At 34.0% G+C, this 16,539-nt stretch overlaps 2 protein-coding genes across 7 annotated transcripts in view; one reads left to right on the forward strand and one right to left on the reverse strand.

The window, feature by feature from the left end:
• Nucleotides 1–201: 201 nt before the first annotated feature.
• Nucleotides 202–11,961, reverse strand: LOC144967765 (sorting nexin-12-like). Its single transcript, XM_078905374.1, has 4 exons — nt 11,756–11,961; nt 5,292–5,387; nt 3,830–3,954; nt 202–2,091 (listed from the first exon to the last, which is right to left on the reverse strand). Exons 1-4 carry the CDS (start codon nt 11,912–11,914, stop codon nt 1,986–1,988), a joined length of 486 nt encoding a protein of 161 aa, XP_078761500.1. The 5' UTR covers nt 11,915–11,961; the 3' UTR covers nt 202–1,985.
• Nucleotides 11,962–12,071: 110 nt separating this feature from the next.
• LOC144967766 (NADP-dependent malic enzyme-like) overlaps nt 12,072–16,539 on the forward strand; it is a 39,719-nt gene continuing 35,251 nt past the window's right edge. For 3 of the 6 annotated variants that reach the window (XM_078905376.1, XM_078905380.1, XM_078905379.1), the window contains exon 1: nt 14,512–14,921. In XM_078905376.1, the coding sequence (XP_078761502.1) occupies nt 14,775–14,921 (147 nt within the window). In that variant the 5' untranslated portion in view covers nt 14,512–14,774. Of the gene's footprint in view, nt 12,105–14,501; nt 14,922–16,539 lie in introns of those variants that run through there. The other 3 variants (XM_078905378.1, XM_078905375.1, XM_078905377.1) reach the window with 3 other exon arrangements.

The following is a 16,539-nucleotide window of genomic DNA, read 5'->3' on the forward strand; positions in this document are numbered from 1 at the left end:
GAAACTATAGTTGCTAGGCCTTGAGGAAAACTTGTTAAAAATGCATATTTTTTTTTCCTCTGGCAAGATTAATCAACACAAAATATTAATACAAGGAAATTTCCAGAAGCATTTAACTTCAATATAAACATTTTCAGATTACCTTTAGAGACAAGAACTCATAAAACACATATTGCAACAAATTAAGACATTACAAATTGATTAGCATTGACAAATGGTTTATTTCGTGACATTTTGATTGTTCCCCTATGATGAATTGTGATATTTACGGACATTCATTACAACTGGTATATCCAATACAAAAAAAATATCATCAACAATGACAAAAAAAAAATTCAAACTTTTATCATATGTATTTTCATCTATATCTTAGATATATTTTTTTAATTCAGAGGGATCCTCTCTCAAATAACAAATTAATTCCTCAAGTTCATCTACTTGTTTTTTTCTTTAAAGTTTCACTGTGCTCATGATGATGACACTTAATATGAAATATAAGTGTGCTTTAAGATTTAGCAACACTTAAAATACAATAATTTCATATCATTAAATACAAAAACAGTTCATGTAACAGAGAGAACAAGAAAATTAATCCATTATCTGACCTTACACATATTGCAAAAAATTGCCTGAATGAAATATATATAGATCACGAAAGAAATCAAAACAGATTCTGGTTAAACAATAAAATGAACAACAATGTATATTTGAATGATCCTTTCAAAAGTCCTGACAATCACACACACTTTCAGTATGCTCATTTCTATTCTTCAGTCATTTAAAAAATATCTTTATCACGTTTTTATTTTCTTCTTTTTTTATTGTTCACAAACATTTGAGCTCAGCCTTAAACACTGAAAGAATATAGTGGAAACTTCTCAACAAGTAAAATGAGAATGATGAAACAGAACACAAGAATCACACACATACCATAAAAAAAATATAAATAAACAAAAACAAAAACACAAAACACAAAATAAATGAAAAAAAAAAAATGATGCAAATTATGAATGTCGGTCAAAGAATGACCCAATTAAAATAATAAATATGTAAATTGTCACAATGTTGTCTTCATGATCATAATGGTTATGATTGTGATTTCTGATACAGCTGCGAAGAGAAGAGTGAATTAAAACAACTACTGAAAGCTAAACAAACCTTGAAAAATGTCTAAACTGAAAAGGGGCAGAAAACACATGTATAGAAAAGCCTATATTTAAGACTTAGACAATCAGCTAAGAACAGATTTATGATAACAAATAAGATGATAATTCCCATAAATTATGAAATTGCAACTCAGTGTTCATCCTAATAGAATCTATGATGATATATAGTGGAGCTAATTGACCAAAAAAAAAAATGTTTAAATATGGAAAACAGTAAACTCAGAGATGAAGCGCAAAAATAAAAAGGAAAAAAAAAATTTGAAAAAGAAATGCAGAGAGGCAGTTGTATTAGAAATAGAAATACATAATATTAGAGTTTTGGTTGCATCAAAATAAAGTATATTGTCTGTCACTTGCAATATGCCCAAAGGAGCCAAGCGTATATGGGTGGAAACTGTTTGACACTTTAGCTGTTTAGATATTCTTATAAATTACAAAACAAAAGAGAAAGAATAAAAAATCACTAGTTGTAAAGCGTTCATAATGTGTAACAAGAAATTTCAATGAATAATTGTTTGGGAAAGCTTAAGTTAAAACGGAATTATCTGACAAGATAGTCTCAAAAGCCTTTTTTAAAATATATGGATAACAGGTTTTCTAATACATTTTGTCAAGTATTGACTGCACATGTGTCTTTTAGTGTAATATAATAATATTACACACTTTACAACTATAAGACAATTTTAGAGTCAAGGCAAAGCCAATATCAATCAAAGTCACTAATAAATAGTTTATTCAGTGGCACATACTTAACTAATTTGAGCGGATTGCAAGACAGATTGTTTATTTGTATTTTTTATAATGGTGAATAACATCTCATCATGTCGTCCTGATTTTGCCTGGAACGTAGTTCTTATCAATCACAGCTTCCTGCAAGAACATGTGTAAGCATTTCTCATTCTGGGCAAGGGGGTGACCAGCAACTCTGAAATCAAAGGACAAAAAAACAAAAAAACATGAATACAGAAATTGATGTTTGTTGTTGTTTTTAAGGGTTTTATGGCAACCTGCAACACATTCAGGTAATGTCAGTGCGAGTAAAAAGGAAGAAAATATAATATTTAAAAAAAATAGAGAATTACAAATAAAACACCTAAGAAACAGTAAGACAAAGGGGAATTGGTTCAAATAGGGAACATATGTGGTTTCCAAGAGTATACCATCAATGTACTTAGTTTGAGATCAACTAAAAGTTTCATCCAGTCTAGACACCAGAACAGGACCCCACAGAAATATTAGGGCTGATACTTGCATAGTTCTAAAACTAAAACTTCGTTACCTATAAAAACAAACACCACTATGCTTGACCATTTTGATTTTTTTTAACGTACTTTTGAAAATTTACACTCAATTGAATTTTGATTATAAGAGAGATAAGTATCTTTTACAAGTACTAACAATGGGACTGACTCAAAACGGCCAAAGCCAGGCAAGCACGAGCTCGCTCATGTTCACATGAATAGGCTATCTACCAATTTTTTTCACTTTTCATTCATACTGAATTTGAAGTCAAGAATTTTGTTTCCAACAAAATAATCATAATGAAGAACTGCGATTCTAACATTGACCACAAAACTGGTACTCATGGCATACATAAAACAAAATATAAAGGTGTCTTTATTTGGAGTAAAATATATATAACAACTAATATTTTATATAGCGTGATAATAAAAAAATGTAACAGATCTTTAAAAACTGTAAAAAGTTTGCAATAGAGAAATGAATATACAGCAACATCTCTACAATCCAAATACCTTCAATCCAAACATTTTAAAATACAATTACACAATTTCTCAGTTAGTGGAATCATTAAACAAGATTCTACTGCCCATCCACCAGTATATCCATTGCTGGGTCATATATTATCAACAAAATGTAATTTGGGATAAACCAGCAGCATCCCTAAAGGATAGCTAACCACTGTTACAATCAATTCCACACCAGAGCCAATAGGATAATAGTTCTTTGTTTTGTTTCGTTGGGTATTCTTTTTTCTGTTCAAAGATTTAGGGCAGATGCAAAATTCTTAGTCATTTCAGTACCAATAAAAAGGAAGGGGAAGGGAAATTTAAAACATACAGATCTGGACTATCAAAGAGATATGATGACAATGGGGAGAACATGAGTAGATCCTAAAGCATATCGTATGTGCAAAAATAGACACTAGGATAGGATCATGCCAAGAGAGGTGTCGGAAGATGGTTACAAAATGCATATTGATAAGTAGATTATACTAAATAGAGGTAAAAGAAATATCATCTCCCTACACGGAAAAATATATCCCACCAAATTATGAATCCATCTAACTGAGCTGTCTCCTCTCTCTCAGCAATAGACTCCAAACTGGGTCAAAGCAAAACCAATAATATCATTCTAGAGATCTAAGACACGAATGGAATGAACAAGTGATAAAGGGAGACAGGAAAGAAGAACATGAACAACAGATGTAAAACCCACCTGCCAGGCTGGCCAACATTTCTTCATCCTTAGAAACTGCACACTGGGCTATACTTTTCAACTCAGTGGGCTTCAGGAATACTTTAGCTTTTGACATCTTCAAATACCAAGGTTATGCTGTAACTACAGGTAATACAAAGCTCTACAGATCTTCGGTGACCAAATGGACTTTCCCCTGTTTAAAGATAGAAACTTCAATGACTTACTTGTTAACAAACTGCTCTAAACCTTTTCTCCTGTCTTCAATGAATTCATCTTCAAATATTCCATCATCTCCACGAAATGGCAACTGTCTTTTGAAGGCTTTTCCAGGGAGGGGAGGGACCACAATCTTATGACAAAAGAAAGACACGTGCATTAACTTGATCATGAAATAAAATTATATATAGTATAAGTATAAAGCCAATTAATGTACCAGAAAGCTTTCATCTAAAAAAAACAAACAAACCCAAAAAACTTTACATTTACATACATAAATGATTCAATGCATGTTTGATTAAGGAAATCTGTTTATGGATATTGAAGAAAAGTGGGAAAGTTTGGTTGTTATTTTTTAAAACTAACTGTACTTGGGATATTTTTGGGTCATTTTAGAACCTGAGATTAGATGGAATGCAATACAGAAGTGCGGTCACATCAAACTTCATATGCAGATGAAGAAGTCAAATTTACTTCTGATTTTCTTCTCTAGAAGTTCTCGGCTAGATTACACTAGCTCATCCCTATTAGTCACCAGATCTCACTCCCTCACTGTAACATTTATCTGTTTCCAAATACAAAGGAGCTCTCCATTAAGAAAAATTTCAGACAGAAAAAGATATGATAACACTTCCAATAAAAAAAGCCATAAGATGTATGTAAGTCTCTTGCATCATTGTCTTTATGGATGACTAAGTTAAATGTGTAATCCTGCATTGGTTTTGCTGGTTGCTATGTCAAATGAAGCAAGGAATATAAGTATGATGTGCAACATTTCATGACATTTGTTCCATCAGTTTAGATTTTACAGATGTTGGAAACTTGTTTTTGGAATGTAATTCATATATGCTTTTGTTGTTATTTGATTTATGATCTGTCTATATTTTAAAAGAATAAATTTCCAGAAACATGCTAAGAAAAGAACCAACAGAATTCCCCCTACCCCCTTCCTCTAATCCCTGGAGAAAATTAAAAAGGAAAAAGAAGTTTATTCTGTAAAAGCGTACCAAGAAAAGTTTGCTTTTATTCAAATTGAAAAAAACAACAAAGAAAAACACTTACTCCTGCAATTTCTCTCTTTTTTTTTTCAATTTAACCCCCCTCACTGTCTTCTCTTAATGATTAATGACATGATCAAATTAATAACCTGACAATGTGTTGTTCCAAGTTGAGTCCTTGGAAAAGACTCTTTACTCACGTTCTCTGACCATACTCAGGTGTAAAATAAGTACCCGGCTGTGAACAGCATTGTCTGTCAAAAAAAATTGTAATATCACCTAACAGACATCATGTCTTGTTCTACAAGTTACATCCTGCTGTTGGTCAGGGACCCTTTGTAAAGCGATTTGAGCACGTTTAGTGCCCATTATATAAAAAAAAAAGCTCAAGGTTGTTGTAACCTAAGAGGATTACTATAAATCATCTTGATCAAATAACACACTAGAAACAATCAATGGATATTAGGCTTACCTTGCTATCTCGTTCTAATTCATTCCGTAACCATTCAAAGTCACTGTATCGTCTGCGTACCCCAGATTCTTTTAATTTAAATACAGGTAGATTTGTCTGAAAGTAGTAAGGAAAATAATAAAACATAAGAGTAAGAGACTGAAGCTATTGAAACAAATAAACAGGTAGCCTCTAAGGCAAACAGTGCTTTTAGAAGTCTAATAATAACAATACCTTTAAAAACAAAACAAAAAACACTTTATTTTACTCACAATGAGTGGATGAAGGTCTGGGGCTAAATAGATATTGGGCGTAGTGGCTAATATAATGGCCATAGCAAAACAGCATGACATTTAACCAATGCTTGTCCAGAAATCATGGAGCTTAGCCATGAAACAGGGGTGAGAATGACTGGTCACTAAAAAGGAGGAAATTTTTCAGCGCTTAGATCAAGAACCATCCATACAAAAATGACCTATAAATTTAAATTTCATTAAAATTTATTGTGATGCAATCCAAAATGTGTCTCCCAGCAATTTCTGACATCACTCGGAGGAATTTCAAAAACTGAAAGTGTAATTATAACATGGTGGTTGTAGTAATGGTAGTGGTAGGAATAATGATGTGGTGGTGGTTGCAGTAGTTGTGGTAAGGATGATGATGTGATGATGGTTGTAGTAGTAGTGGTTGTCGCCAAATACATCTCCCGTATTCACAGATTCACTAATGCCCACATCCCATTGTTTCAAGTTGACCAGAGACGCCAACTTAAAATTTGGCTCACGTAAAAATCAGAAACAATTCCGAACAATTTCAATGCTTAAACAGGAATTTCTGCAAACAAAATATAATCTATTGAGATCTATAATCATCCTAATACTCTTTGTTTCAAATCAAGTAAAGTTCCAAAACCAATTTATGACATATAAAATATTAAGATGAATGGTAGGTGTGGTGGTAATAATGATATGATGGTGGCTGTTGTAGTGGTGGCAGTAATGATAATGTATGTGGTTGTGGTGGTTGCAGAAGTGGTGGTGGTGATATTGTTGTGTTGGAGGAGGTTGTAGTAGTGTTGGTAAGGATGTGGTAGTGATTGTTGTTTTAATGGTGATAGTGCTATGATAATGTCGTAGTGGTGGTGGCAATGATGGTGATGATGATGTGGTGGAGGTGGTTGTAGTAATGGTGGTGCTTCATGAAATGATGGTGTGGCGATGGTGGTGGTTGTAGTAGTAGTGGCAGTGATGATGATTATGATGATGATGATAGTGGTGGTGGTACTGGTCATAAGGTGTGTACTTGAACGTGAAAAGAGAGAATGATGGCTGATGTGAAAAGCATATGATCCACTTTATAGATTTAGGTTTGTCTGACAGAAGGAATGATAGTGTGTGTTTGTGTGTGTGTGTGTTTTGTTTGTTTGTTTTCAAGGGTTTACGGCACTTGCAACACATTTAGGTTATATCAGCGCTAGTAAAAAGGAAGAAAATGGGATAGTAAAAAGTTCTAGAATTACAATTAAAGCACCCAAGATAAAGCAAGACACAGGGGAACGGAACAAAAAGGGATCAGATGTAGATTCCAAGAGCATACCACCAATGTACTTAGTTTGAGATCACCTATAAGTCTCATCCGGGCACAAAGAGGAATACACTCAAATGCTTACCTTATACATTCAAAATAACAAATATAATAATACATAACAGAGAGATGATTTACAAGGAAAAAAAATATCATCCCCCAAAACAATAACTGTGCATTTGACTGTTTCCCTTCCAGTTAGGACTCTGACCAGGGCCAGGACAAAACCAAGTATTCTCATTCCAAGACAAAGACAGAAAGTATGTTGGAAAACAGATATAAGGGGATAGAAGACATAGTATGTACCCCCTTGCCCACTATGGGAGGTCAGAAACCCCACCCAGGTGTGTGTGTGTGTGTGTGTTAATCGGAAATATTAATTTAACGTATGTTTCATGTTGGCAATTGCCAGGAAATTAACATTTTAATTGAATCCTCTGTGTGTGTGTTTGTGTGTATCATTGTTTAGTACATGAAGATGAAAAGTGATAACTTATCGAGGCTAAAGAACTGAGTGCACTTTACTGATTTGTGTGTGTGTGTGTGTGTATCATTGTTAAGTACATGACGATGACAAGTGAAAACTTATCGTGGCTAAAGAACTGGATATATATATATATATATATATATATATATATATATATATATATATATATATATATATATATAAATATATAGAGAGAGAGAGAGAGAGAGAGAGAGGAGAGAGAGAGAGAGAGAGAAGAGAAGAGAGAGAGAGAGAAGAGAGAGAGAGAGAGAGAGAGAGAGGGAGAGAGAGAGAGAGAGAGAGAGAGAGAGAGAGAGAGAGAGAGAGAGAGAGAGAGAGAGAGAGAGAAGAGAGAGAGAGAGAGAGAGAGAGAGAGAGAGAGAGAGAGAGAGAGAGAGAGAGAGAGAGAGAGAGAGAGAGAGAGAGAGAGAGAGAGAGAGAGAGAGAGAGAGAGAGAGAGAGAGAGAGAGAAGAGAAGAGAGAGAGAGAGAGAGAGAGAGAGAGAGAGAAAGAGAGAGAGAAGAGAGAAGAGAGAGAGAGAGAGAGAGAGAGAGAGAGAGAGAGAGAGAGAGAGAGAGAGAGAGAGAGAGAGAGAGCGCTCAAAGTGAATGTAGTGATGAGTACAGAAAAATGAAAGTGAAAAATTAACGAGACTTAAGAACTGAGTGAACTTTATTGAGTTGTGTGTGCACGTGTATATGTTTGTAGGTCATTTCAGCGGCACTTAAAATATATATGGGGCTGTAAAAAAAGATAGAGTTAAGTAAGATCAAAAGCACCGGAGAAAAAGTGACTGGTTCAAATAGGGCTCACAAACGGACTCCAAGATCAAACTATCAATGTAGTTAGTTTGAGGTCACCTAAAAGTCTCACCAAGACACAAGCACAGAATCCTTGTGAGAGAAATACAAAATTTAGAACCATAAATCTAACGTCACACAATAGAGAGATGATATACAAGGACAAACATATCATCTCCCAAAAACGACTATACATTTACTTGTTTCCCTCCGTGCCAATGAATCCGGCCAGGAAAAGGATCAAGACAAGACAAAGGCAGAAAGCAACTCTGATCCATGCAAGTCAAAAGATCCCACCAGGAAGATGATGTGATAGTGGTGCTTGCACTAGAAGTGGTACTGATTACAATGAGGGCAGTGATGATGTGGTTGTGGAGATGGTGTTACTGATGATGATGTGATAGTTGCTGTCGTGGTGGTGGTAGTTGTGGTAGAGATGGTGATGATGTCATGATAGTTCAGGGGTGAGAATGACTGGTCACAAAAATGGAGTTCAAGACCTATCTATGCGACGATAACGTATAAATTTGAATTTCATAAAATTTTACTGAGATGCAATCAAAAATGTGTCTCGAAATAATTTCTGACACCACTTGGAGGAATTCCAAAAGTTGAGAGTGTAATTACAACATATTGTAGTAGTAGTAAGAAAAGATGGCGGTAGGGATGATGATGTGATGGTGGTTGTAGTAGGGTCGTGATAGGGATGATGATATGGTGGTTGTAGCTGTAGAGGTGTTGGGAATGATGGTGTGGTGGTGGTTGTAATAGTTGTGGTAGGGATGATGTGGAGTGGTTGTAGTAGTGATAGTTGGGATGATGTGGTGGTGGAGGATGTAATTGTATTGGTAGTAGGAATGATGATGTGGTGGTGGTTGTTGTAGTGGTGGTGGTAGGGATGATGATGTGATGGTAGTTGTAGTAGTAGTGGTTGTAGCTGTAGTGGTGGTGGTGGTAGGGATGATGATGTGGTGGTGGTTGTAGGTAGTAGTAGTGGTGGTGGGGGATGATGATGTGGTGGTGGTGGTGATGGTAGGGATGATGATGTGGTGGTGGTTGTAGTAGTAATGGTGGTAGGAATGATGATGTGATGGTTGTTGTAGTACAGGTGGTGGTTGTAAAAGTAGTGGTGATACGGATGTTGATGTAGTGGTTGTGGTGAGCCTTTTTAAAAGGCGGAATAGTGATGGTGATGGGCGGAGATAAAACACCATTTAGGCGGAAATCCGCCTTAAGGCGGAAGATTCTCGGCCCTGATGAAAGAATATGTTGCCAATTCAAGAGTTGCAAGTTGATTTTACTTTCATACATGATACAACATACAAATTTAGAGGTGTATGGTTAAGACACAAGGACCAGGAATGGAGATAAAAACATCGAGAACCTAAGCAACCATACATGCGCAGTGACCATTCAGGATAACTACTGCCTGGTAGAGGGAACATTTGAAACTAATCACCTGGGTGACAGCATTTGATAACTCTAGCTCCTTTATTATCATGAGAACTTATCCAGGATTGTTGTGGACGTTTGATAAGCAAATCTATTACATTTATTTTACTTTGTACCTTATTTTTAAACTATATATATATATTAATATATATATATATATATATATATATATATATATATATATATATATATATATATAAAATATATCATATATATATATAAATTATAATATATATATATAATATATATATATATATATATATATATATATATATATATATATATATATATATATATATATATATATATATATATATATATATATATATATATTTATTGACCTCCAAAGTTAGAATGTAACACTTTCAGACTATATACTCACAAACACCCCCTCCCTCCCCTTGAAAATGTTATTTCCATTCGCATAGAATAGCGAATGGAATGGTGTTAGCAGTCTCTAAATATATATTATATATGAAAATCAAAAGCCTGTTTCAGAGAATCATTTCACTCCCTTTAAATAGTAAAAGGGGAGAATTATGTTGTAAAAATATTCGAGTTAAGATCATCCTTTGTAGTTAGTGGGTGGGTGTGAGAGTAAAATGTGAGAAAATGTACTAATAATATTAATATAGTGCCTTACCCCATATGTTAACAACTTTAAGGTGCTTCAGTAATGTAACACAAGTCACTCAAACTCAAACATACAGCATAAAACAAAGTAACATAACTATATGTTATAATATTTAAAAGAAACGTTTAAAGATGTTTAAAGAATTCTGCATCATTACTGCCTCTGATATATTTTGGATGGGAGGTTAAGAGCAGTGATTTAAAAAGAATAGTACAGATGTGGTGCTGAAAATCTAAAAAATTGGAACTTTGAAGGTCGTCTAAAACTTAATCTGTCACCTTGCTTTTCCTCTTCACTAATTGTGTAACTTAAACAATAAAGACTTGGAGTAAAAATCAAGAAAAAAAAAAATAGTACTTTATATTCTTAAAAATAAGTTATGCAAAGAAAAAGAAAAAAGAAAGAAATGCAACCTCTGGCAAAACTCATTAAAAAAAACTTAAAACTCCGTTTTTAAGTAGGATTTTATTTTATTATTATTTTTTTTTTGGTCTTAATAAATTGACGGCAATCATTGACAATTAGTGGTGACAAATACTAATGTGGCATGAAATGGCATTTCACTCTACCTCAGATTTATATTTAAGATTCATCGATCCTCCTACAAATAAAAAGTTAATAAAATAAAGCTCATCATAGTGCGTGTGTAATGTGTTCAGTTTGTGCTTTAAAAGTCTGAGTTTTCGTCATTACAAAACAAAACTAAAGGCATGAATGTATTACTTTGGTGGAAAATACGAAAAACGTACACAAGAGTCACATGAACTTGAGATGCCACCACTGGCATTCTTCTATTTCTATCGGATTTGGATCAGTATGAAATATCTTGCATGATTAGGAAAACCCAGTATTTCATAGTAACCATATTTATATCACTAGACTAGAATATAAAGAGATAATGGGAGAATATAAATATTGACAAGGACAGTGATTATTAATTGGATAGAGGTCTAAATGTTTCTATTTCTATACTCTTACTCATTCTTGTGAATTCATATCCAATGCCAATGGTCCAAGTCCAATGTCAATCAATGGGATCATGATCTGTGCTTTATTAACCCTTTCCCCCCAAACTTTATTGGGAAAACGAAATCGAAAAAATAAATTACTCATGACCATCTTAAATGTTAAATCAACTATATCCATCATAAATGAAAGTTAAGCCACGTTGATATATCTTGTCCATGGTTATTAATTGGATAGAGGTCTAAATGTTTCTATTTCTATACTCTTACTCATTCTTGTGAATTCATATCCAATGCCAATGGTCCAAGTCCAATGTCAATCAAAATCAATGGGATTGGGATCATGATCTGTGCTTAACCCTTTCCCACCAAACTTTATTGGGAAAACGAAATCGAAAAAAATAAATTATTCATGACCATCTTAAATGTTAAATCAACTATATCCATCATAAATGAAAGTTAAGCCACGTTTGATATATCTTGTCCATGGTTCGCTCAGGTGGGCATGAGAATGTGAATGAGACGCCCCCTTTTTGTTCCCAATGTTACCCTTTTTGTCTTACCTTCATTCTCACTTCATAATCTGTGTATCGCTTCTTGGCGACACCGTGTGTTTGAGGATCACATACATCTATCTCTAAGAAATTTGCCGGAGGTGAGTACGCATCCTCAAGAGTTTGTTTTTTAGAAGAAATACGAGCAGTTGCTGTCGGAGTCGTCATGTTTGTGAAGATGATTCTTGCTCGATTCAGAGAAACAGGAAGTGCACAAATTTCTATGACGCGATAAAATTTGTGCAGCCTTTTGATATTATTACAAGGGAGACAACCACAAATTTGTTTTACATTTTCAAAGTAAAACACCACTTATGCCGCTTTTAAAAAAAGAAATCGCAGAGCAGCCAACAGCCAGGTAATGAATGAATCTCATCTTCCTCTCATTAATGCCGTTCAAAAACCTACGTACACATACATTTTCAGATCTGATAACCGAACGCAGTTATGGACTTGATTTTAAACATTGTTGTAATTGACATTATTTTACGTTGGCTTGAAAGTATTTCTATTACAAGAATGAGCCTACAACAATTTTAGGATTATCCACAGAGCTGTGGGGTTATCAGACCTGCAAGTAGAATGAAATTGACGTCACTCAACTCTTTTTTATTGTCTTTAGCCAGCCATTTCTGAGAAGTTCTCATTAATTTGTATTTATCAGACTACAACTACAAATGTTTAAGTGTATACATTGTTATGTGTGTTGGTATGTTATATCCGACTGACGGATGTTATGAGTTTTTAAAACTAAACGCAATGCATTAATACTGTCTAAGTACTTTCACATCGCGAAAACAAATGTGTGCTGATTTGGCAAAATCCGTCGGATGTCGCACAAGCTAGTTTTGAGATAAGAGCGATGAAGGTGAAAACTGACAATTGACATTTGCAGATGTTGGCTGAACGCTCGGAACACTCATATGACACTCAGATTGATAAGATTAGGATGTCCTTATGAATGTTTATTTCTGTGATTCTTCTTTAAAGAAAAGAAAACACACACACATGCACACAAAGAAACAACAAAACAAACAAATAAACAAAATAAACACAACAAAAACAAAACAAACAAACAAAAACCAAAAACGAAACAAACAACATTAAAAGAATAACAGACAAAAGAACAAAGCCAAACCAACTAAACAGGCTAACGAACACAAATAGGCAGGTAATTAGATGGAATTTGTGTTTAAATAACTACTAAATAGATAGCGTTCCGTGATGAATGCACCAACATCTATATAAGCCCCATCGATACAAAACGACATAATGTGGGGGGGGGGGGGGGGATGCCAAAAAGGGATTGCTCTAGTTAAATTATTAGAAATAGGAAATTTTAGTTTTATTAATCACAAACTTATATTCTTTTTCCTTGAAAATTGTAAAACTGTGTATAAGTCTCATAATTTTATGTAAAAATTCATTTTTAGTACCGTTTTGAGGCAATGGAACACATGTGGACAAATATTTCACACACACACACACACACACATTCACACACACACACACACACAGGCGCGCACACACACACACACACACACCACAAAAGAACAAAATAATTAAATGATAATTTAAAGCGCGACTGGTATCATCCGATATAACAAACTTGCTGTCTCATGATTCATCAGCTATTCTATGAGCTATTCAAGGACATTGAGAACACATTTTCGGGATTTCTAAAGTTTTGGTCTTTGAGCAAGCAGACATTCATTATTGCATCTAAAAATCAACGAAAAATCAATTCCTAGGGAATGGCTCTAGCATGAAAATATATGCAAGAGTTTCAGCAAGTGTATTCTGTTTCGTTTTATCAATGGATATAAAATAAATAAATAAATAAATAAATAAATAAATAAATAAATAAATAAATAAATAAATAAATATTGTCTATCAGCGTCCTTAGCGATAACATAAGTACCACTCTCTTTTTTATTTTTTTGTTGGCGAGAGTTTAGCTTCGCTTCTATAGAGCAGTAAAGTTAGGTGCCCCAAACGTAAACAAAGGTCGAGAAGCACGTGGCAAACCACATGTTCCTGTCTTGACAGCTCACGTTTCCAATTAAATAATAAGAAAAAAATAACCTTAAAATTTGCTGTTAGGTGGCAAAAGAAACACATATTCATAAATACTCGATCATGCATCAAATAATGTCTAGATATGGATATTTTATGGAACAAAAGGTAAAATTTTCTCAAATTTATCAAAAGTTACAGTCTATCTATTTTTAGACCAGAGCAAATTATTGCGCTGGTGTGAACAAAACGAGAATTATTCGGAGCCTGATTTTCATAATAATTTAGCCTTATATTATTATTTCTGCAACTGTTAGATTTTATGTAAACATATTTTCAATACTGAAAGTGTATTGCCTACAACTCAAACTACAAAATTGGGAGACCTATATTGTGCGTAAATTATTCCGGTCCCTAACGGAAATCACTATCAACTTGTTGTTGTTTACGTTTGGGGCACCTAACTTTACTGCTCTATTACATATCGATACCACTGGGCTATCAAGAGGTTTCAGTGTCGCCTTTCTAAAGATTAAAAGAAGTTAGGCGAAGCGACAATTAAATCACTCTGCCAACTTATTATCTAAATTTACAAATTTTATTATATTTGTTTTTATCTAGAGCTTATATTAAATAAAATACCAACATAATTTTGAAGTCGACTACTACTTTGAACAAGATGATAGTCGAGTTAGCGATTACAAGGCGCTCGCTTCAGTCGCTTCGTCTGCTAGAGATCGCGATTTTTGACATTGCTTTGCTGCTAAGCTGCGGTAATGCGAAGTCGAGTGTCTCAGTGACAGTTGGCAGTTGGTAAACAAGAATTAATCTGCTTTGTCAGTATCAGTCAAGTCTTAATGAGCTACCGTTCAGTTTGTTGGTGCTCACCGTCAGCTCAACATTTACTAATCTATATCTGTCTCTGGATAAATCGGGATCAAAAGTTTTACTCATTGTCATTGATTTGATTGATGTGAAATTTCATTTTTCGTCCTAACCATTTTTAAAGAGCATGTCTCAATCTCAAATCAAGAAGCATTCGACACCGAACAATGATGTCAATAAGTCTGAAAGCAATGCATCAACTAACCAAGATGTCAGAATCGGGCGTCCAAAAGTTCGAGGAGTGGACGTTATGAGAGACCCGATCCTTAACAAGGTATGGCAATATTAACATTTAAGTTTAAGTTTATTTAAACTTTACAACTTTGTTGTTACTCAATTCTTCTCCGCAGATGGACAGAATGCAGAAAATTATAGATTTTAAAAAATGCATTCAGTTATAAGTAATAGTGGCAGGCAAAATGCTTGTGATGAAATAAGGCAGTTTGTAACTTTAGCGATCCCCCTTGACTTTTTGTGTTTACAGCGACGGATTTTTGTCTTTTTCTTTCTTTCTTTTAAAAAAATGTTACTGGGAGAAATTCCATATGCAGGAGCTACTTCATTTATTAATAAGTAGGGTGGAGTGTTCCAATTTGGACCCCCATCCCAATTCAAATCTATTTTAATGCCTAATTTTAATAAGAATTATGACATATATAGTCATAGAGCCAGGTCCCAATTAAACACAGACAAGAAATAAATGCATGATTTATGCCAATTTCATAGCTTTTCCGTGTTATTTAACAAATATAAATCATCTCTTAAAATCCTTGTCTCACTCGAAAGATCAGCTTCTCCCATAGTTTTTTTTCACGAATTCGAGGTATCTTACAATCGAAGTAACAATATAGAGCAGCAACATTTGCAATATAAATTTGTACAACTGAAAAGAATTTTTTACATTTTGTTTTTAAATTTTTGCTGTCGCACCTCATCTGGAATCAATAAGTATTTCTATATTTTAAAAAAATACTATTTATTAAAATAGATCTTGAAAACGTTTGTCACCGAATCATCCAGTTTTCCCGATGTGGACCTCCAGTTTTATTAAATCAAACACTCGGCTAAAGTTTATAATAGTTCAATAAACAAATATATAAACTCTATAGATTATAATCTAATATTAAAAAGATAAAAGATAAATTTGTCAGAATTGGCACAACTGGATGTCCGGGTTGGGACGAGTGACTAGGATCCATAAATCCAGGCCAAACACAGGAATAAAATGTGTATTGTTGGGCGATATCAAAAATTTTCTAAATCGATACGATGAGATATATTGCCATATCAAACATCGATGCCAGGAGCTTATCATTGATATATCGAAAATCGATAAATTGGCTAATTCCATTCCTTCCCACCATTCACAAAAAAAATATTTGTCTCTCATTATTATATGTGCAGCTATGTAGTCTAGTGGTAAGACTTGGTTTGGATCAGAAGGTCCTGGGTTCGAGTGCCTCTCTGATCGGCAGATAGTTGAGTCCTTGGAAATGGCTCATTACTCACATTCTCTCACCGTACTTGGGTGTAAAATGAGTACCTGGCTGTTAATAGTCTTGTCTCTGTCAGAAAACTTCTCATATCGCCTAACAGCGTCATATCTCGTCCTAAATGTTAAGTGTTGCTGTTGGCTAGAGATACCTTGTAAAGTGCTTTGAGCATATTTAGTTTATAAAAGGTCTTTTTTTGTCATTGCTTTTGGTGCCATCATTATGGGTTTAATTTAATTTCAAAAACTCTAAAAAGAATGGTGGAAACACAATAAAAAATAAGATCAGACATTATAGTTAAATTATAGTGATAATAATCAATAACAATGAATGTTTATTTTAAAGAATATTATAGTATAAATCTTGTACATAAAATTAGTCTGAAAATTACTAATTGGA

The sequence above is a fragment of the Berghia stephanieae genome, chromosome 3 (genome assembly GCF_034508935.2).
Source record: "Berghia stephanieae isolate SIO BIC M18660-M18661 chromosome 3, UCSD_Bste_1.3, whole genome shotgun sequence".
Taxonomy (NCBI): Eukaryota; Metazoa; Mollusca; class Gastropoda; order Nudibranchia; family Aeolidiidae; genus Berghia; species Berghia stephanieae.